Source organism: Diadema antillarum, unplaced genomic scaffold, assembly GCF_040938485.1.
Source record: "Diadema antillarum isolate AM-2024a unplaced genomic scaffold, OU_Dant_1.0 seq00000040_RagTag, whole genome shotgun sequence".
NCBI classification, from domain to species: domain Eukaryota; kingdom Metazoa; phylum Echinodermata; class Echinoidea; order Diadematoida; family Diadematidae; genus Diadema; species Diadema antillarum.
The window spans coordinates 283,644-306,640 of NW_027271152.1; the positions used below are offsets into that span (position 1 = coordinate 283,644).

Sequence of the window (22,997 nt, forward strand, 5' to 3'; positions counted from 1 at the left end):
GAGAATTATAAGAAGATGTTTGCTTCTTTTGACCATAACTTCAAAAATGTACATTTATATGTAGTGACCAATATATCATTTAAAAGGTATTATTTTGTACTCTATGACAGAGACCGTACTTCAAAATCTTCAAAAACGGACTTATCGGTTTTTGCGAACAAACTCTTCATGTATATATATATATATATATATATATATATATATATATATATAATTTATGTATAATGTGAATTAATTTTGACTGTATGACTGCGTTCATTGCTGGGTAGAAAATGGAATTGTATGGAAAGGTCTCAAGAACTCATCTAAAGAAACAACCAACAAATGTGACAAGTACACAAATCGATACAAAACAAAATTGTCATGTTTACTTTGGATCAGGAAGACAGTATAAATGTGAATTTAATACATATTTGAGGAAATGTTACATGTGATGAATAAAGGGTCTTATCCGACCACACGTCATGAATGCAATCACACTTCAATTTAATGCTTTAAAGGGCAAAGGGTATGGCCTTTTGATTAACCTTTTCTGTGCCAGGGATTTTAGACAATGTGTATGTTGCAATGTAGTTTTCTGCGCATGCCAATCCCTGATGCCAATCAGCACTCACAGCACCCAGAGGATGAATAACACACCTGTCTCAGCTGACCCATTCTCACTAAAATAAGGTCACGACACTGCCCTCTACGTTATGCTAACTCGTTTGGCAGAAGCAGAAGGGCCCCAGCAAGTTTACATCATGCACGTCTTAAACCCTGTACTTCACGAACCTATCTTGGTATTATGGTTGTAACCGTAACCACATAACACATTACTCTGAGTTCGATTTATTTTCCCCTATTTTTAACGAACGTCCTTTAATATTCGAACTGTTTTGAGTCGAGTAAGCAGTTACTCGGAGCGTCGGGAAGAATGTTGATCTGATAAGGTCGTTTTACCTTTGGCGTCTCAATAGTATTATTACTAGGCCTGTTTCATAAAGATTGATCGTAAAACTGATCTAACGATTGATGTGAATTAAAAAACGTTACGCTCGGTCTGCTATAATCTCCACCTCAAATCAAACGTAAGTATCTTTATGAAACAGACTTACAATCATGGTTAATCTTACACTCGATTTGCTGAGTTAGGCAAAATAAATCGAATGCAAGATCAATCATAAGTCTTTATGAAACAGGCATCAGGTTCATTGCAAGATATAAATTGATGTACTTGGATCAAGAAGAACTTCGTGGAGTTACCATCTCATTTATGGATGAGCGCATAGGGCAGGATTTGAATTCTCAAGCTAAAGTTTTGTTGTTGTTTTATAGAAAGAAAGAAGAGAGAGAAAAATGGGGCCCTATACAAATAATTTGCCCCAGACAGCACTTAACATAAAACAGATATTATAAATCTTAGAAAAATATACACAAGATTATTAAATATATATGTACCAAAGCTAAAGTTTGTCAGTCCGACCCCTACGCCTCATCCACAATACCACAATAGCAAAGTTAAGTTCTACCTTCAGTTGAGACGTCACCACTGATATCCCCTTTGACTGACGCAGGCGAAATATTTATACACGTTACACCAGAGACTCCTCGAAAAGAAAAGGAAAAATAATTTGGGACTGGAATATTACGTGTGGATGATATCAGCATTTTCACTTAGAAGTCACACTAAGAATTGCAGAAATGTGGGAAATCTGTTTCATCTATCGGACATGATTATAACATCTCTTGCAAAATGAATAACGGACTATAATCCTTATTGCCGAGTGACGAGCAGGCGCGTTTGTGGTATATGACATTATAATCTTGCTTTCCATATGAGTTGGCAGACGAGTCAATCGGCTGCTAGCCGATTCGGAACCCAGAGAAGGTGGTGAAACGATGATGACTGCTGTACAGCTCGCGACCATCGTACAGCTGGAGCCAGACCATGTCACCGATGTTGAGGCTGAGGACGACGCTGTTCGAGGCCGAGTCGTCGGCGTCCGTGCTGCCGTAATCGATCACGGTGGCGACGTGTTCGTCTGTGGATAGTGAACGATTGTAATCTCTCCACTCATTATGTCTTACACTTATTTTTATCAGAATTTACGTTATGATTTATATTATTGTTCTCTTTGCCAGGATTGTAACTGTTTTTGCAAAATTTAGGGACAGAAGTGGTGGCACTCATTTCGCAACAATTACTATCACCACAATAGTTTCATTGAGATAGAGATTACGTAAGTGAAGGTTAAAGGGATCGTACAATTATGGTTGAGACCTAATTTCAGGTTTCTAACATTTTTTGGTGAGATAATGAGAAACCTCTTATAAACAAGAGACCCGCGGGTCTAGCGCTCACCTGAGTATCGCAAGTTCACCTTTCATGCAGTCACTAATCTAAATTATTCACAGCTCTACCAAAATTTGACGAGGCATTCTCAAGTGGAAGATGAAAATGTACAATAAGGGCCCAATTTTTTCAAGATTCCTTAATTTGGGGGAATTGGGGCCCCCTGGGGCCCTCTGGGTGGGGCATGGTGCCCAGTTTGATAAATTGAGATCCTGACCACCTAGGGATGCTACCTGCCAAGTTTGACAAAAATCCATCATGAGGTTTTCAGGAAGAAGATGAAAATGTACAATTCAGGCCCCCATTTGGACCCTTCCAACCACCCCCCTCCCCCTACCCCCAAGAGGGGCACCCCTGGATCTCCTATGAACAAACTTGAAACTACAGTCATTAATGTACTCACTCATAGTATTATCTCAGCTCTATAACTTCTGATTCTAGAGAAGATTTTTAAAGATTCCTTCATTTGGGGGGTTTGGGCCCCCTGGGGGCCCCCTGGGCGGGGCATGGTGCCCATTTTAACAAATTGAGATCCTAACCCCCTAGGAATGCTACCTGCCAAGTTTGGTGAAAATGGGTCATGGGGTTCTCAAGAAGAAGATAAAAATGTACAATTTAGGCCCCATTAGGACCCCTCCTCACCCCCACCCCCCCCCCCCCCTGGGTCCCAAGGGGGGCACCCCTGATTCTGCCATGAACAAACTTGAAACTACAGTCATCAATGTGCTAACTCATAGTATTAACCTTGCTCTATCACTTCTGGTTCTAGAGAAGAAGGTTTTTGCGGATTCCTTAATTTTGGGGGGTTTGGGCCCCCTGGGGGCCCCCTGGGTGGGTCATGGTGCCCATTTTAATAAATGGAGTTCCTAACCCCCTAGGGATGCTACCTGCCAAGTTTGGTGAAAATGGGTCATGGAGTTCTCAAGAAGAAGATGAAAATGTACAATTTAGGCCCCATTAGAACCCTTCCCCACCCCCTTCCCCTGGGTCCCAAGGGGGGCACCCCTGATTCCGCCATGAACAAACTTGAAACTACAGTCATCAATGTACTAACTCATAGTATTAACTTCGCTCTATCACTTCTGGTTCTAGAGAAGAAGATTTTTACAGATTCCTTAATTTTGGGGGGTTTGGGCCCCCCTGGGGGCCCCCTGGGTGGGGCATGGTGCCCATTTTAACAAATTGAGTTCCTAACCCCCTAGGGATGCTACCTGCCAAGTTTGATGAAAATCGGTCATGGGGTTTTCAAGAAGAAGATGAAAATGTAAAAAGTTTACGCACGACGCACGACGGACGACGGACGACGGACGACGGACGACGGACGACGGACGACGCACGACGCACGACGCACGACGGACGCCGGACGAAGGGCGATCGCAATAGCTCACTTGAGCCTTTGGCTCAGGTGAGCTAAATATGGAAGAGCATGTAATTCTATGAGGAATTCAACATTTATTTGATGAAAATTGGTTTTGAAATGGCTGGGATATCAAAAAAGAGCGATTGTAATAAAGTGTGGGACCCACACTTTATTAAGATTGCTTTATTTTTCTTTGTTTTTGGATGTTTCAGTCATTCCAAACCCAATTTTCGTCAAATAAACTTTGAATTCCTCTTAAGATGGTATGTTCTGTACTATATCATAAGTGTTTACTTGGTATCTCAAAAAAAAAAAAATCAAAAGCCCAATTCTCATCTTCACCAAAACTGTACCATCCCTTTAATTGGTGACTGGTGAAGTACTAGGCCTAACTCGTTAGAAAATGACATCATGATTTTGCAAGTGAAACATAGGTTTTCCCGGCCAATTTCGCACTTTTGTCAGTGTATTTGATAAAAGGTTCATTCAATTTAGCGAAAATCCTCGTCACCGCACATTCTGTCATTCAAAATTACAAATTGTTCAATAAGCATTTCGATCAATGAAATTCGCCCATGTGCCTTTCGAATTCGTAAAACGGGCATTCAAATTGGCACGTGCTCTTCAGTCATTCAAATTCGCCAGCACTGGCGGAAAGTGGTATTTCAGTCATTCAATTTCGCGTATGGGCAGTCAAATTCCAAACATGTTCATTCAAATTGGCGTAATGTTAATTCTATTTTGAAAAGGTGAGAACCGTGGTTTTGGCCTATACGTATTTAAAGGTTAATTTTTGTTTCATCCACACACTGTTAAGTGGTGTACAGCAAAGGTATCTTTGACCCTAAATAATTCAAGTTTGTTGTTCTGTAACGCCCCTCTTCTTTTATACATGTTATCAGAAGTATACATGCACCAGTACCAAAAACTACCATAGATTCACTTCACTTTCTTATGTCATGGCAGTACGAGTTAGATACAGGCGTATCTCTCAAGAAGACAGAGAAAGAATCATAGAAGCATTTGAGGGTAACAACCTTGACAAATTGATGGCTAGAGCTGATCCAAGAACTTTATTCTTAATGATGATTAACGCAATATAGCACCCACCAGATGAAAATAATGAAACATGCAGATGAAAGAAATAATCAAGATGTAAGAAACCTCCTTCTCCCAATTACTGTCAAAACAAAACAAGATTAATTATCTGTGAATGAAATAATGCTATCCAACATTTTAAACGCACACACATATTTTGAAAGTACTGTTGCAAAGGTGATATCAGAATAAAGAATGAATACGAAAAATGAAATGTTAAGATGCTCCCAAACACTACCTATGATGAATGAAAATGGAAAAAAAAAAAAGAAATAAATGCATTAACGTGTCTGCTAAATTGACTGCAGTAAATGCGAAATTGGATGCCCAAGAATGAATTTGAATGAACGAGCGCAGCGTATACGTGATCACGTGACTATATCATGCTAAATTGAATGAACGATTTGCGAATTGGTGCTTGTCTTACGAATTTGAACTGAAAAAATACTGATTCGAATGATGTTAAATGTAATTTGAATGCTCCAAAATGAATTTGAATGAAAAGATTATAAAATTGAGATACCGAACATGCCATCTAGGCTAAATTCTGCTAAATTGAATGCACAAATTAGGAATTGGACTGAAAAAAAGTGCGAAATTGGCCGGGAAAACCTATAATAAAAATAATGCTATGTCGAAATTTAACTTCAATTTTTTTGTATAAGACTTTATGATTTTCTCGAGATTTATTGACACTTTCTTAAATCGCATTGTTCATTTGATTTCAACTTACAACCTTTCTCGTATTTTCTAACTTAACGAGGAGTGACAACTGAGCTCCAATGATTTCTTTTGAGGTGCTTAAACAAAAATGACACATTTCGCTAAAAGCAGAAACTAATGGTCCCTAAGACAAGAAAGGAAAATAGTGATAACACGATTGAGAAAATGTGTCGGGTGGAGATAAAGTCAAACGCGAAAGTTGAGAGAAAGAGCTCAAGGAAAAAAGAGGAATGAAGAAATCCAATTCGAAAAAGAATTCTGACTTACTATTCAACATGATTTGCACAAGGGGAAAGTTTGTTGTCGATGACTTGTAGATGTTGACGGTGAAGAAGTAAGTACCTATACGGAGAAATAACGAAGAGTATTCTGAAACTTTGAGACGATGTGTATTATCGGATTGTGGCCTGTTGTGTACAATAATTATTCTATACTCTGTCGGGTGTCTATCCAAGACATATTTTAGAGTACACGCAGAAAAAGTCAATAAACATCACTCATCAAAGAAGAAATCAATTGGACGATAAAAAGTCGCGCGTTTACTGAAACTGTATATAGCGAAAGTTGCAATCATGAAAGCAGATGATATCATGATGAAAATGTATATCCTTCGCTTCAAGTCAATAATTGCGTTGGAATAACCTCTTTGATTGATCACTAGCTTCAGTGGCTTAGTTTGTTTTTCCTTTGATTTATTCGTGCGATGAAGGGTGTAAAATAATCGTCTTTCTCAAAATAACAGAATTAATGTATTTGTCAATTTTCTAAACTGTTATTTTCAGTTAAATATTGAGAACAAGTTTCATGTGTGCTATCAGAAGTCTAAAAAGGCGGGCATCAACATTTTAAGTTATTCTTAGGTTATTTATTAACCGGTAATAGCTTTTTAAGTCAATATCTATGTATTTAATGATTACGCCCCGCAACCACGACATAATACTCTAGAATTGTTGAAGCTCAAGGCTTGTCAAACTCGTGTGAAGTATTATAGTTGCGTTGTTATACCAGGAATTATAAATCCCGAGTAGTGATAGACGAAATAGAATGATTGTAGTTATGGATTATGACATTGTATTCCCGAGTTTCACGTACCAGGAATGGAGCAGTTGAATTTCCCCGTGTTCGTGTCGAAGTCGTCGCCGACGTTCGTTATCACGTGCTGGAATGTGATGGTAATCGGACCCGCCGTAGCGGTCAGGCCGGACGTTCGGGCGACGGAAAAGGCCGAAGTCCTGGTGCTGAATCGCTGTTGGTCGCAGTTACACACACCTTCGGCTCCTCGATCTCCTGGCATGCCTACGTCACCCTTCTGACCTTTAAGCCCTGAGACCAGATGATTTCAAATCATTCAGTTCAGAGCAATTCAATTCAAATCGATTCAGTTCAACTTCAGTGCAGTTCAATTCAGTTTGATTTTGATTGGATTTATTTGTTCAATTCTTCACAAAAACCATACAAACAAACAGAGAAATACACAACATGTAACACAAATACATTACCTTCAAATTCATGTCGCGAAGTGTGTATAAAGTAACTGAACATGTCTGCAACGGATACAAAATATAAACATCGACATAGAAAATTATGAAGCATTGGGAAGTTGACAGGAAGTTCAATGCATTGAATGTGATTCGGCATGGCTCAATGGTCATTTCAGTTCTATGAACATAACAATTAAAGGCATCGCCATGTATTTCGCTTCAATTTATTTCACATACGATTCATCAAAACTGATTCCACAAAACGGAAGCTTCATCGATGCGACTCTAACGTTTGGAATGTTAGCTAGGAAGCCCCGGGGGCACCCTTGCCTTCTGCCAAGGCTGTATGAAAGTGAGCGAATAGCCGTAATACAGCGAGAGGGCCTTGACAAAAAGCTACGGTGCATACTAACTACTAATCTGGCGTAAATACACTCAGCAAAAAAAAAAAGAAAGGAAACACTTTTTCGAGGTCATATATTTCATAGAAGATTTTTATGAAAATCAATGTATTATATACCATATTGAAGGAAATTTAATTGGCTATTAAGCTAATAGGTTAATAAAAAAGAAAACTCTACGCATGAGTGAGCACTTTCGTTTTTGTCCTCGCAAGGCACAAAAAATTAAAAATTGCAAAAACTGACATGTTCTCTTTCATTTGCAAGTGCCCTTCACGATAACATTGACAACAAAAGACCAGTAATGAGAGATATGAATGAAACAAAAAAAAAATAAGTTTTTGTTCTCTTTATCTCTTTATGACCTCTAAGAAAAACAAAGTGCAAAACTAAAGGGGGAAAATAAGAATTTTCTGTCAAGTCAATCTTCAAATGACATAGGGAATAATAAGCATGAAGATGAATATAATAATGAGGAGAATTTCTTTACCTATTTCTTTTATACTCTTGTGATTTAAGAATCCATGTGACAATTTCAAGAACCAAACATTATTTACAATTTCCTAATTTGAAAAAAAACCCTCAAATTTGTACCATTTTTGTTAATTATCACTTCTTCTCTTATTTCATTTGAATTTTGATTTGACATAAGATACTTTATATTTCTCCATAATTTTACAGCCTTCATTGATTTTTGGGCTTTAAAGATGTCATAGAGATCAAAGGTTTAGTTTTTCAACTTAACTCATGTTTCTTTTTGTGTAGTGAAATTTGTTGTTTGTTCATATTGTTCTATGGAAGAGCACATACGCATTAATGACAACTTCTTCAGTTTAGCAATTTTGTGTCTTGGAAGAGAAAAACAATGGTGTCCACTCATGCGTAAATTTTCCTTATGCTGACCTACCAGGTTGATAGCCAATCAAATTACCTTCAGTATGGTATATAATACATTAGCTTTCAGCCAAACATTTTATGAGAAATCTAAACTTGAAAAAGCGTTTACTTTCTTTTTTTTGGCACGCCACTAAAACTAAAACAACAACAACAGCAACCTACCATCCCTCCCCGGATATCCTTGGTCTCCTGGTGGGCCAGCGATGCCCGGCAGCCCATGCTTCCCTGTTGGCCCAGGGGGACCCGAGGCCCCGTCGAAGCCATTCGGGCCCCTCAGACCAATTGGGCCTTGCATCCCCGGAATACCCTGGGCTCCTGGAATCAAAACGTACGAATTTACAGCAAAGGCAGATGAGAAGGTTCACAATCCACATGCTAACATTATGCACTTTATTTTTTCTTCAAATAATCATGTACATGCGCGCATCCATATTTGTTCATAACGATCTTGCACATTGGACAGAACTGTTTGATGTTATTGTCTTTTATTTAACTATAAGATAAAGTATTTTAGCCCTCCGTATCAGCCCTGCCCAATGCCACCAAGCCTGGACCCCGGGTGGTACCCTGTGTATCTTTTCATTGACTATTAACAGTCCCGACCAATACGGATGATATATACAAAATCTGGGGCCTGTAAAAGTTGCGATTGATCTTACGCACGATTTATTGAGCGTAGCTCGTTGGATTGAGCGTAAGTTGAATATTGAGCGCAAGTTCTCTTTCAGAAAGACACTTATGTTTGATTTCAATTAAAATCAAGCGTAGCTTTCAGTTAACTGAGGGTTGCTTGCAATCAATTTCAAAGTTGTTATATGAAACGCAATTTGCAATTATCATTGATTTCACCTTATGCTCAATCTTTATCATTTGTTTATGATATAGGCCCCTGATTAACAATAATTACTAGTGGGAATGACAGGGTCAGTTTGATACCTGGGGCCAACCAGCGGCGAAGTGGTAGTAATGTACGCTCGACTTTCAATCGGAGGTCCCGAGTTCGAATCCCGTTAAGTGCGTATATACGTCCTTTGGGATGTTTTTGTTTGTTTGTTTGTTTGTTTGTTTGTTTGTTTGTTTGTTTGCTTGTTTGTTTGTTTGTTTTCCCGCCATGTCCCTCTCGATCCATCAGGGGTATGAATACGGAATCTGGCAGCACCAAGTATATAATGCTCGGCCAATATTACGAGCAGGGACTGACTGACGAGGCCACCTTATTAGATAGAGAAGACGATATCATTATTGTCCCTAAATACTGGAGTATTAGAATGTCATACCACTCGGCTGTAATACTCCTGGATCTGAAGAAGAAGCAGATTCTTTTTTTTTTATCGGTAATTACCAATTCATTTTTGTGTCTCGTGTGCCCTGTCGCTGGGCATCACAACATTAGAGAACGAGGAAATTATTGTCATTGTTCAACTGATGTGTTCAAACTTTGAACCTCACAGCTGAAGTTTTCTTTTTTTTTTTTCTTTCTTTCTTTTTCTTTTTTTCGCTCCAGCGAAATTTCGACGTCTTCTTTTTAAGTTGTTGACCTTGCTATATCAACAGTAGTGTCTGACACTGTACAGAAAAGGCGGAAGTGACTCATTCTTTTTTTTTTTCTCTCTCTCTCTCTCTCTCTCTCTCTCGTTATGAATCATCTTATTTCCAAATATTATGGTTAGACTGTTTCCAAATGTGGTCAGAGTGAGCAAGGAATGTTTTGACAGTAAGTGGAAATGTTCAAAGGAGACAATAGTTCGGGTTAGGAAAGTAAGCATGTCGTTTTATCATTTTCACAGTCGTGTTAGAACATGCAGAAATGACAATGCCTCATGATATCACCAGGTCTCCTGAAATGTTACACTTCGATCAGTTGAATGTCGTGTACATTTTTGTGTGTCTCTGTGTGTGCGTTTGTGTGAAAGACAGGGAGCTGCAGGGGGAGGGGGTACACAAAATGTATTTTGTTATGCTGAGGAAGTTATCAATGTGTTGGTGTAATAATAACATAAAAAAAAAACTGAATCCAAGTTCATGCTGTAATCACCAACAGTTTCGGCACACAAACTTTCGAGCGATTCGCTATTTCTCAAGTGTTCTTGAGCGAATCGCTCGAAACTTCGGGTGTCTAAATAATTATGTTGGTGATTGTAACAGCAGCATTAGCTTGGTTTCAGTTTTATATTTGATGCTGTTAGATACATATACATAGACTCCTACATAATGTAGTATAATGTATCCATTGTAAAACAATTAAGTTGTTTGGGTTGATTTGTGATAGAATTATTCAACTTCATGGTTAAAATGATGTTTTTCGTGGATGAAATTTGATAATTCTAGCTTCTTCTGTTCTTGCTTAGTTTTTGTGTATTCGTACAAATAGTATGAAACCTTATAACCACTATACGACACTGAAAACGCGCTTTTCAGTATCGATTAAAGTTGTTAGATAAGTTTTGACAAAACTATAGGTAAAAGGATCGATGTCTCCTTTCCACGTACCTGGAACACCCGGGAATCCTTGTTCTCCCTTCTGACCAGTAGCCCCGCGAACACCAGGAGAACCCGGCAAACCATTATTCCCGTTGTTGCCGTGATTCCCGGGCATTCCCGGTGGACCCGTGGGTCCGCCGGGCCCCGGATGTCCGGGGCTTCCCGGAGAACCAGCCACGTGAACGACGATCGGCTTACACCTCCCCTGCGTATCGCCATAGTAATAGCGATCGTACACGTCTGATGGAGTTTCCTCCGCGGGTCTTTCTGGCGGGGTAACGCTCTGGCCCGACGTGGTGTTGACTGGAGGATCGACCACCGGGTCACCCCCGACTTCCTTGCCCACTAGAGATGGGATGTCCTGATCGGACGCTGCATGGTGGAAGACCGCAGCCAGGACCAGTGCGATCACGAACGGGATCAGAATCCTCGACATGCTGGTATAGCTGCGATTAAAGGTGTTCGAGCGTAAATCACAACCATAAAGAATAATTGGGTGCACGTCACGAGACTGCAGCTGACACTCACGAGTCATACAGTCTACGAGTTATACAGCCCCCGAGTCATACAGCCCATGAGTTCGACACTAAGCAAACAAGACCCACGAGACCGACACATTAACCCTTACGAAAAAGTCCTGTGGTACTCCTGTGGTAATTACCACAGGACAGTACCACAGGACAGTACCACAGGAAAGTACCACAGGACAGTACCACAGGAATTGTCCTGTGGTATTTTGGGACATACCACAGGACAGTACCACAGGAATTCCTGTGGTATTTTGGGACGTACCACAGGGCAGTACCACAGGAAAGTACCACAGGACCGGTACCACAGAACAGTACCACAGGACAGTACCACAGGAATTCCTGTGGTATTTTGGGACGTACCACAGGGTAGTACCACAGGAAATCCTGTGGTATTTTGGGACGTACCACAGGGCAGTACCACAGGACTAGTACCACAGAACAGTACCACAGGAACTCTCCTGTGGTATTTTGGGACAGTACCACAGGTCGATCATTACCACACAGCATTACCACAGGGCAGTACCACACAGCATTTCCATGGTACCACAGGAGAGTACCACACAGGATAGATCAAAAAAAAAATCTGGGAGAATTTTAGTCACATATCAAGGAATATTCCTGATGGGTGAGTGATGGATTTCAGGACAAACATGGCCCTACTTAATAACCTGTCCTACTCCTAACATATAACCTCAAACGAGAGTCTAATGGCCAAGTGCCAATCTAGTCCTATAATAGATCTATATAGTCATATTCTATTCCTAGGTAGCCATCGTCCGTATCAGTACATATATATATGGCCGTCTATCCGTAAAGCATTAAGGCATGGTTACTAACTCGATTATACTTTATTATCAAGATATGAAATTACACTTTCATAACAATATCTGTGATATTGGGAATAACATAACATAATTAGACAATCTTTCATAAAGTTCAAAGTAAGTTCCATCATTAATACTTTGACTTTTTAAGTCATATATGTATTTTCTAGAATCTAGAGTGCTTTTTATGAATATTCATGAGCTATGTAAAAATTTGTACCACAGGAGTACCACAGGAGTACCACAGGAGTACCACAGGAGTACCGTACCACAGAAGTTCTTATGAAATTTCTCATACTTTACATCAGCACTTTCACTAAATAGGTAATACTGTAGGAGTATAGGACAGGATAAGTAATGGCAAATCAATTGCTATAATTCACAGCATAACTCATCTATCAATTAATTGAGGAATATTAATATGTGCTTTTCTGTTTGTATTTTTATAATAAATTTCAGTAGTTTCTGCCTTACAATTTTCCTGTGTGGTACTCCTGTGTGGTACTGCTGTTTGATATTCTCCTGATGTGATAGTCCTCTGGTATAAAATGTTTAAAAAAAAAGAATATCCTGTAGCATTTTCCTGTGGTACTTACGAATTTAATTTGCTGTGTGGTACTTCTGTGTGGAATAGCACCATATTATGATTTTCCTGTGGGATTTTGGACAGTTCCTGTGGTACTCTCCTGTGGTATACATCGAAAATTACCACAGGAATTCCTGTCGTACTGTCCTGTGGTACGTCCCAAAATTCCACAGGACAATTCTTGTGGTACTGTCCTGTGGTACGTCCCAAAATACCACAGGACAAGTCATGTGGTACTGTCCTGTGGTACTATCCTGTGGTTCTTTCCTGTGGTACTGTCCTGTGGTACTGTCCTGTGGTACGTCCCAAAATACCACAGGACAAGTAGTGTGGTACTGTCCTGTGGTACTATCCTGTGGTACTGTCCTGTGGTACTATCCTGTGGTACTGTCCTGTGGTACTGCCCTGTGGTACTGTCCTGTGGTACGTCCCAAAATACCACAGGACAATTCCTGTGGTACTGTCCTGTGGTATGTCCCAAAATACCACAGGACAAGTCGTGTGGTACTGTCCTGTGGTACTATCCTGTGGTACTGCCCTGTGGTACGTCCCAAAATACCATAGAACAAGTCGTGTGGTACTGTCCTGTGGTACTATCCAGTGGTACTGTCCTGTGGTACGTCCCAAAATACCACAGGACAAGTCGTGAGGTACTGTCCTGTGGTAATACCCTGTGGTACTGTCCTGTGGTACGTCCCAAAATACCACAGGACAATTCCTGTGGTACTGTCCTGTGGTACTATCCTGTGGTACTGTCCTGTGGTATGTCCCAAAATACCACAGGACAAGTCGTGTGGTACTATCCTGTGGTACTATCCTGTGGTACTTTCCTGTGGTACTGCCCTGTGGTACGTCCCAAAATACCACAGGACAAGTCGTGTGGTACTGTCCTGTGGTACTTTTCTGTGGTACTGCCCTGTGGTACGTCCCAAAATACCACAGGACAATTCCTGTGGTACTGTCCTGTGGTATGTCCCAAAATACCACAGGACAAGTCGTGTGGTAGGCCTACTGTCCTGTGGTACTATCCTGTGGTATTTTCCTGTGGTACTGCCCTGTGGTACTGTCCTGTGGTACATCCCAAAATACCACAGGACAAGTCGTGTGGTACTGTCCTGTGGTACTATCCTGTGGTACTGTCCTGTGGTACTGCCCTGTGGTACGTCCCAAAATACCACAGGACAAGTCATGTGGTACTGTCCCGTGGTACGTCTCAAAATACCACAGGACAAGTCGTGAGGTACTGTCCTGTGGTACTATCCTGTGGTACTGTCTTGTGGTATGTCCCAAAATACCACAGGACAATTCCTGTGGTACTGTCCTGTGGTACCGCCCTGTGGTACTGTCCTGTGGTACGTCCCAAAATACCACAGGACAAGTCGTGAGGTACTGTCCTGTGGTACTATCCTGTGGTACTGTCCTGTGGTGTGTCCCAAAATACCACAGGACAATTCCTGTGGTACTTTCCTGTGGTACTGTCCTGTGGTTCGTCCTAGAATACCACAGAACAAGTCGTGTGGTACTGTCCTGTGGTACTATCCTGTGGTACTTTCCTGTTGTACTCTCCTGTGGCACGTCCCAAAATACCACAGGACAATTCATGCGGTACTGTCCTGTGGTACTGTCGTGTGGTATACGTCCCAAAATACCACAGGACAATTTGTGTGTATACTGTCTTGTGGTACTGTCCTGTGGTACTTTCCTGTGGTAATGTCCTGTGGTACTGCCCTGTGGTACATCCCAGAGTACCACACGAGCCTGTGACACAGTACCACACAGTTCCTGTGTTAACATATATTTGTGTGGTACATTGTGTGGTACCAACCAGTACCACAGGGAGTATCACATGAGCCTGTAAAACAGTACCACACAGTTCCTGTGGTAACATTTATTTATGTGGTACATTGTGTGGTACTGACGAGTACTACAGGGAGTACCCTACAAGCCTGTGGTACAGTACCACACAGTTCCTGTGGTAACATTACAAGTGTGTAGTACATTGTGTGGTACCGACAAGTACCACAGGGAGTACCACAGGACTTTTTTGTTAGGGAAACCCCCGTATGTATTGTATCTGTCGAACTCGTTGGCTGTTTTCATGAAGTGTCGGTCACATGGGCTTTTATGTACTCAATGTCGAACTCATGGGCTGTATATTATAGGACTCGTGGGCTGTATTACTCGTGAGAATCGGTCTTGTGGGATGCCCCCAAATAATCATCGCTGATTCGGGTGAGGGCTAGGTAGCATATACCCATAATTTGTTACAGATAGAGAAAGCTATTGCCATTTTCAAGCATTTTTTTTTTCGGGGGGGGGGAGGTTGGGGGTTGACTAATTTCATACCATTTCGTATGTTCTTTTTTTTTTTGTCCGACTTCAGAGGAGTTTTTTTTTTCCCGAAAGCTATACATTCATATTTTGCCCAGTTTGGAACTTTTTGTCACATTAGAATTGGCGAATCGATTTGCATTAATTCCATTGCAAACGGCACAAACTGAACTTGAAGAATTCATCTGTGAACATGTATTTGCTGGAAATGTTTTTTTTTTTTTAATGAAATCAGTGCCAATGTGTCCTTGCTGAGGATAATTAAGTGTTCAACGGAAACAATATTCAGATGTGGTACCAAATACACTAGTTCCGTAACCGCGTTAATAGCGCATCTTCAAAAACAGGACGAATCAAACACTAAAGCAGCAATCTGGAGAGAATAAAGTAGGCCTATCAACCCAAAGCATAGAGTTTAATGTGTTGTGAAAGAAAAAGATGCAATTTGAAATCCATATCTTTAGAGTCATGATAAATAAATGTGTCATGTCATATCAGAGTATCTCCAATGGTCTTTTTTAATTTACAGGGATTTCTGTTTTCGTGGCAGTTATAGTTTTGATAGAAGTGATAAGAAAGCATTACACTGATTTTGTGACTTTATTAATTCAACACAAATCAAAATGATAAGGCAAAACAAAGCAAATGAACCTTAAGTTATCAGAAATAATCATGGTTAAAGATGCCCATTAATCAAAATAGTCAATGCTTAAGTATAATGAACAGCATAATCCTAGGACATTATAGGAGTATCAATTCCTTATAGCCGCATAGAAAAGAGAACCATACGCATAATCTCCCCGGGACAATCTCTGATGAGATTTGGGGATAGCTTCGCATAAACTTAAATACGTATAGGCCCTATATTTTATAATATAGCAGACCTGGGTTCGACACCAACTTGTTTGTCTGGTAGCTCAGTCGGGCCACTAAAATCTTTAAATCTGAAATTTCGGTTTCCCGAAGTAAAAGAGAAAAAAATCTCTATCCAATTTTGAATCTCAGTTGCCAGATTGCGATTGGGTCACACCAAATTTTAGTGGCCCGGGCCACCGTCAATGTCGAGCCCTGTTGACAATAATAATAGCCTTTTAAAATATATGTATCATGTATACACAAAAGACTGAATGCGAGTATCCCTACCTGTTGGACATCTGCAGCAGTTTCCACAGAGACGGGAAGTCAAACGGAGACGTCTGTCTCCACAGTCTTGTCAGTACAGTGTTGAGAAGCCGAGGGAAGGTAAGTTTTAAATATTTTGTCAGACACCCTCCCAGACTATTGAACAGAAGAGAAGGAAATGACCACATCAGGGGAAGGTAATCCCAAACCCACTTCCTTTTCAGTTGGCTGCAGTCAAGGTTTTTGTGTTTGTTTTAGTATTCCTTCTATTTTTTTTTTCATCAAAATGCTGCCAGCACAAAACCCTGGGACGCTCTTGCTCATACTATTGTTAACAAAAATGTATACCTTTAATGTTTCGTCTGCAGTGACAATTCAATTTCTGAGGCCATGGAGTTATTTGTACTATGATCACGCTGATGATGTATTTGTACTAGAGACCAAGATGCGAAAGAACATTTCGAAAGTAGACGAAGAATCGGTGTGCACATGAATCAAGAACATTGTGGACCGAGAGAAATGAGACAGACCCAAGTCAAATTGGGTGCACTTACTTCACGAGACCGACAGTCTTGCCCAAGAGTCATACAGCCCACGAGTTATAGAGCCCACGAGTCATACAGCCCGTGCGTTCGTTGATAAGCAGACAATGCCTCGGAAACCGACATATTATTAAGCCGCGTGTTGTAATACAGTTTTGTATAGATCTTGGTCTGTTTTTATCTAGTGTCGAACTCATGGACCGTATTTTCCTAGTGTCGAACTCGTTTGGAGCTGTATGACTCGTGGGTGTCGGTATCGTGGGTCGACCCTGTCAAATAATCAACGATTAGAAAAAAACCAATCAATGTGAACAAGGAATGTTTCAAACTTTTTTCTTTTCTTTTTTATTGCGATTCCACTCATGAATAGACATCTCATCTCCGCACCATGTGACATGAACAATACATAAACGTGTGTCACATCCAGTCCTAAAAATGTCCGATACATGTATCACACATCGTTGTTAAAAATTGACCAGTTATTGTAATCACAGAACATGTGTTTTTCTTCTTTATCATCAATACGGTGTACTATAATATAGCAGGGGGTGTTTCATAAAGCTGTTCGTAAAGTTACGAACAACCTACGAGCGACTGGTGATAAGTTCTGATGTGCTATACTTATCAGAATTTCCATAATTCAGCACAAGAACTGATCACCAGTCGCTCGTAAGTTGTTCGTAAGTTTACGAACAGCTTTATGAAACACCCACGGATGCAGAAGCAAACTATATTTGTACTTCCTTATAAGAAAATAAGCTTGCATCCATCGAGATATAAAAATATAAAAGGTGACACTTTAAAATACATGTAGTTTCAATGACAAAGCTCCAGAGGCATTGATTTACAAAGAAAGAGAGGGGCGGAGAGAGGGAAGCAGGAGAACAGAAAGGTCAGATTATGCCTGATTTATGTCACAATAATAACCCTCATTTCCGTTCGAATGAGCTGACAAGATGTCTTTCTGGTAGGTATTCCAGTTCTGCGTAGGTTTCTTCTTCTTCTTCTTCTTCTTCTTCTTCTTCTTCTTCTTCTTCTTCTTCTTCTTCTCCTCCTCCATTTTCTTCACAGGAATGCTTTAATTGTAGCCGACATGAACTGCACATTTCAACATTACGATGCCGATTATAATATATTCAGATTATAGGAACAATAGTATTATATAGCGTAGATAAAGTTAACGAAGAATGTGGCTCAGCGAAATGTGGAATTGTACTTGTATTCTAATTCTACATTGGAGAATGCAAACATATAGATAAATTACCAAAACAAAAAATGTTAAAGTGAGATACAATTAACTGATTTGTGTGGTGACACGACATTAAATTTTGCTCTTGTGACAATATTGCTCTTATGGTCTTATTTTCCCCAAGGACTAGGGTTGTGATAGGGTTGTATAAATCTACTTTGATGTGAGGATGAAGGCTAAGGTTAGGGTTATGTTTGTGGGTTTATCGTGCAGAGATTTTATAGAAGCAATTGCGGCAGGAGCAAATGTCATGGAACCGTTATTCCATCCCTACTGTGTTGGATCGGAAAAGAGAAGGAAGGATATGTAGGGAAGGGATTGGATTGGCCCGGGTCATCGTTTAGGTCAATCAAGTACAGGAAATGGTTTCCTGTTTTGTTCTTGATTGTGTCTTGTTCTTTCTTCTTTTTCTTCTTCTTAATCTATTATTCTAAGAATGGGGGTCAAAACCCGTTTAGAATCATATATGTGACCTTTCAGCGGATCTGGGTAAGGTATTTGCAGAGCAACAAGCTAGATTGTATCTGATCCCTTTGCCACAAACAAAGGGATGGGTTGAAATCTAGCTTGTCTCTTACTATATAACACTAGATACTGCAGTAAGCGGGTAGAAACAAGCAAAAGAAACATCATCACGCGCCTATATAGACCACTGTTTGCATTGAAGAAAACTACTCGGGCATATTCATGAAACATTGTCATGATGAACTATGATATGTATTTCGATTGTAGTACAGGGTAAAGCTTAGAAATGTGGTAGGGTTTTAGGTTTAGTTTGATGTGAGGTATACGATTTAGGTTGGGGTTATGTTAAAATTTACGTTCGGCTTTATAGCGTACATAATTACATTTGTATATTTCATGAAAACAATTGATGCAAGAGCAAAATGTCATGGAGCCGACTGTAACCAGGGCAGCCTCTTCAGTGTTGCCACACTGCCCTACCTCAGGGCCATGCCATTATTATTACCCCAGCGTTGCCAGGTACCCATTTATACACCTGGGTGGGGGAACATTGCATAGGTAAAAACATCTTGTCCAAGGACATGAACAATAACTGAGTAGGAATCAAAATCAGGGCCTGATTTTCAAAGGCAACATTCTTAATAACACTAATAATTGATAAGGCTGCTCAGGGGGCGTTGTGGTTTATGTGTCCTGGATATAATATACAAGTGTATTTACTATACCACAACGCCCCCAACAAAATAGTGAGGTTACATACACCAGTAAAATTAATGCACCCCTTTTCACGTTGACAACATATATGGCCGCAGTGCTGACAAAACTAAACATGCAAAACAAACAAACAAACAAAACAAAATAACTGTCTAGGGCCTTGTTTTATGAAGAGTTAAAGGGATAGTACAGTATTGGTGGATATGAGAATTGGGCTTTTAACTTTTTGCGAGATACCAAGAAAATACTTATGAAATAGCACAGAGCACACCATTTTAAGAGGAATTCAAAGTTTATTTGATGAAAATCGGGTTTGGAATGACTGAAACATCCAAAAACAAAGTAAAACAAAGCGATCGTAATAAAGTGTGGGTCCCACACTTATTAGAATCACTCTGTTTTGGATATCTCAGCCATTTCAAAACCAATTTTCATCAAATAAACGTTGAATTCCTCATGGAATTACATGCTCTTTCATATTTCATAAGAGGTTTCTCATTATCTCACCAAAAAATGTTAGAAACCTGAAATTAGGTCTTAACCAAAACTATACGATCCCTTTAAAATTGATTATAAAGTTGATTTCTATCATAAGTCTATGGTAGGCACTGTGTTAAGGAAATTTAAAATTGATTATATCTTTTGATATAACAGGGCCCAGGTGTTTCTATATGGTGTTACCACGTTTCTTTACCCCCCTCTCCCCCATAAAAACTTGATGCAGGTTATGACTTCCTATACATAGGATCTGTGAAACTGAATATTTATAAAAAATATATATAATGTATATGTGTATATATATGAGAGGAAGGGAGACAGACAGACAGACAGACAGAGAGTTTGAGGGAGAGAGAAATGAGAGAGAGACATAAACTTACGTTACACACAGACTGACAGACATATATACGGACAAACATGGAGAGAAAGAAAGGATTGGAATAAGAAGACAAAGAAGGCCATGGCCAGACATATTCTTTGATAAAATTATGTCCTGTACACGAATTTATCTAGTACATGTACATAATAGTCTCTTCCTGCAAAAAGTATACAAATACAATTCACACGACTGAAACATTTGCTATACACAGTGGATTTCAAGGTGGTGAATACAACACAGTACATGTATAGAATCTTGTTGAGGTTTGTTTGGCATTTCAGAATGAAAACAGCCTCAACTCATAAAATATGGTAAAACTGTACATATATGTAAGATAATATATTGAAAATACATAAGCACATAAAATACTGAATGGAGGAATTCTTTTGTATATAAGTCACTAACATTTTGGCAGCAGGTATATTTGGTTTCCAGCCAAAACAAACACTAGAACAGCATTTTGGTAGTATGGGATAGGATATTGATAAATATTGAATAACTCTTTTACAGTAACAAAAGTATTTGTAGCCTACAAACAACTTCAATGAATAATATAAAGCACATGCATGTATCATTCATAAACATATGCAGTGAAGGTGTTGTTCATGAAAGAAAAGTGTCTCCTAAATTTGAAGAATTTTGTGGTTCAAGTTCTTCATTACTTCCAAGAGGCATAAATTCAACAGGAGTTTTGATGAATTCCTCTAAATACTTCACCGACTGTAAGAGACATTTATGGTTTTAAAACCAACCAAGGCAGTCATTCAAAACCACAGTAACACTGTAGGCCTATAAGCTGCTATTTTCGCATACAGATATTTTCGCGAATTAGAGGGTCACTCACATTTTCGTGAGACGTTTTTGCGAATTGACACCAACGCATCTTACATGCATTGTTACCCTAGTGCATGACGCCATTTTCGCGTGTTGTTAAATTCACGATCCAACAGTGATTCGCGAAATTCGCAAAAATTAAACCCTCTCAAAAATAACCACTTATTCAGAATTCATTTCTAAATTGCTTATTCTGCCAAAGGATATAAAAATGGCATTTAAGACACTTTCTTCACTGCATTAGTCCTGTGATGCAATGTATGAAGAATTTGAATGCAAACACAGACACACAGTTATCAAAGTTCATTACCAAATAGACAAAATTAAATCTTTACAATAATTATGATAATGCACTCTTTATATAACAAGAAATACTTTTGAAGATATTATCAATACTATCACTTATATCTTAATTATTTTATTATATTGTTCATAAATATGGATAACATATTCATCTTACCATTAAAACTCTTCATTAATATACAATTTTTGATTAATTCAGACTTGTAGGACAATGTTTAACTCGTTGAGCACAGGCTGATGTTGCTACGACACACATTTCCCATAGACACCTGCCCGAGTATACTCGGGACTCGTCTTCACAGATTAAAGTCAGAAATCTTTAAAAGTACCACAGCAACAACATGACAAGAAACATTTCCTCATCAGGAAGCAAACTCTGCAACCCCCCCCCCCCCCCCCAACTTTTGGGGTAACATAAACTGCATTTGCATTTATACAAGGTAATAATTATATGAGAATGCTGTTTATTCTGCTAACGTACTATTAAATTTTTTTTTTTTTTTTTTTGGGGGGGGGAGAAACTTTCTAGGAAACTACAATTTTGGTGCATAGAAAAGTTTATCACATCACATCTCTATTAAAAACGAGAAACTGCATAATAAGGAACACATCTGTGAGAAATAGTATTGCTCAGAGCACAGATAATTTCAGGAGAGATATTATTAGCATTGGATTCACGTTAAGTAGATAAGAATTATCTCCCAAGTTACATACATCATCTAATGCACTACATCTATGTAACAGGCCAGTGACGGTTCATATTGGTTGCAAACCCTGACAATTGGATGAAACTAAAAAAAAAAAAGTATCAAGATTACACTGTAACAGTGCGAGAAACTGGCATGCAGGAGCTTACATTTAAAAAGTCATGTAACCATACAGTTTCTGTGTGCTATGCATTTTTGCATGGTAATACAAGCACTCTGCACTGAATGCTTTTCAGTTTCTTGCTACTGAGTACTGTAAAAGTGGATATTTTCACGCGACTAATTTTTCGCGCTTGGCCAGGTCAGAAGAGTTTCGCGTGTTTTTAATTCTGCGGAATCAAGACATCATGTACGGTACATGAACGTATGGCAACAAAAATATTTGCGTGCTTTTATTTTCGCGCTAGTTTCTGGTTGCACGAAAATTTGAACACCGTGAAAATTTCCACTTTTACAGTATTTGAAATTCAGTTCAAGAAAAGACTCCTTTGGACCTAAACCTTGTTGCTGAATTTTATTGACGGACAGAGCTAGCCTATCAATAGTATAACACAGACAGGGCAGGTACGTGAACCGAGGGGGGGGGGGGGGGGTTTCTACTCCCCCCCCCCCCCCACTCACACTTTATTTTGTTTTGGTTGTTTTATAATACATAGGAACATATAGGGTCCAACCTCTTGGGGCCCCAAAGTTTTTTTACTCTGGAAGTGGCACCAGAAAAAACTAGAATTATCACTGAAAATGATTAATACCCCCGCCCCTAGTGTTGCTTTATAGTATGTGATGTCATGAGGGCAATTACGTTAATACCAAGTTTGTGCACTTGTCGAATTGGAAACAGAATAATTTTAGTTTACTGTACAATTACAGAGTTGACACTGAGTATAAAACTTACAGCAAATGGAAACATGCTTTCCCCCAGCATCACTACACTTAAAGACCATCATACACACCAAATTTGACCTTCATAGCTTGAATGGTTTATTTTGATAAAAAAACGAGTGGTTACCATGGCAACACATTTTCCTTAAACTAACACATTGGTGTCTTGCAAAACTACACTTCTGGATCATGATACATACTAAATTTGACTTTAATTGCTTGAATGATGGAAAAGTTATTCGATCCGCAAGGTTT

At 39.4% G+C, this 22,997-nt stretch overlaps 1 protein-coding gene across 1 annotated transcript; it reads right to left on the minus strand.

Moving 5' to 3' along the window:
- Positions 1-1,791: 1,791 nt before the first annotated feature.
- On the minus strand, positions 1,792-16,248 carry LOC139725408 (uncharacterized). Its single transcript, XM_071636484.1, has 6 exons — positions 16,191-16,248; positions 10,786-11,222; positions 8,458-8,610; positions 6,609-6,839; positions 5,784-5,858; positions 1,792-2,024 (listed from the first exon to the last, which is right to left on the minus strand). Exons 1-6 carry the CDS (start codon positions 16,199-16,201, stop codon positions 1,846-1,848), a joined length of 1,086 nt encoding a protein of 361 aa, XP_071492585.1. The 5' UTR covers positions 16,202-16,248; the 3' UTR covers positions 1,792-1,845.
- Positions 16,249-22,997: the final 6,749 nt, after the last annotated feature.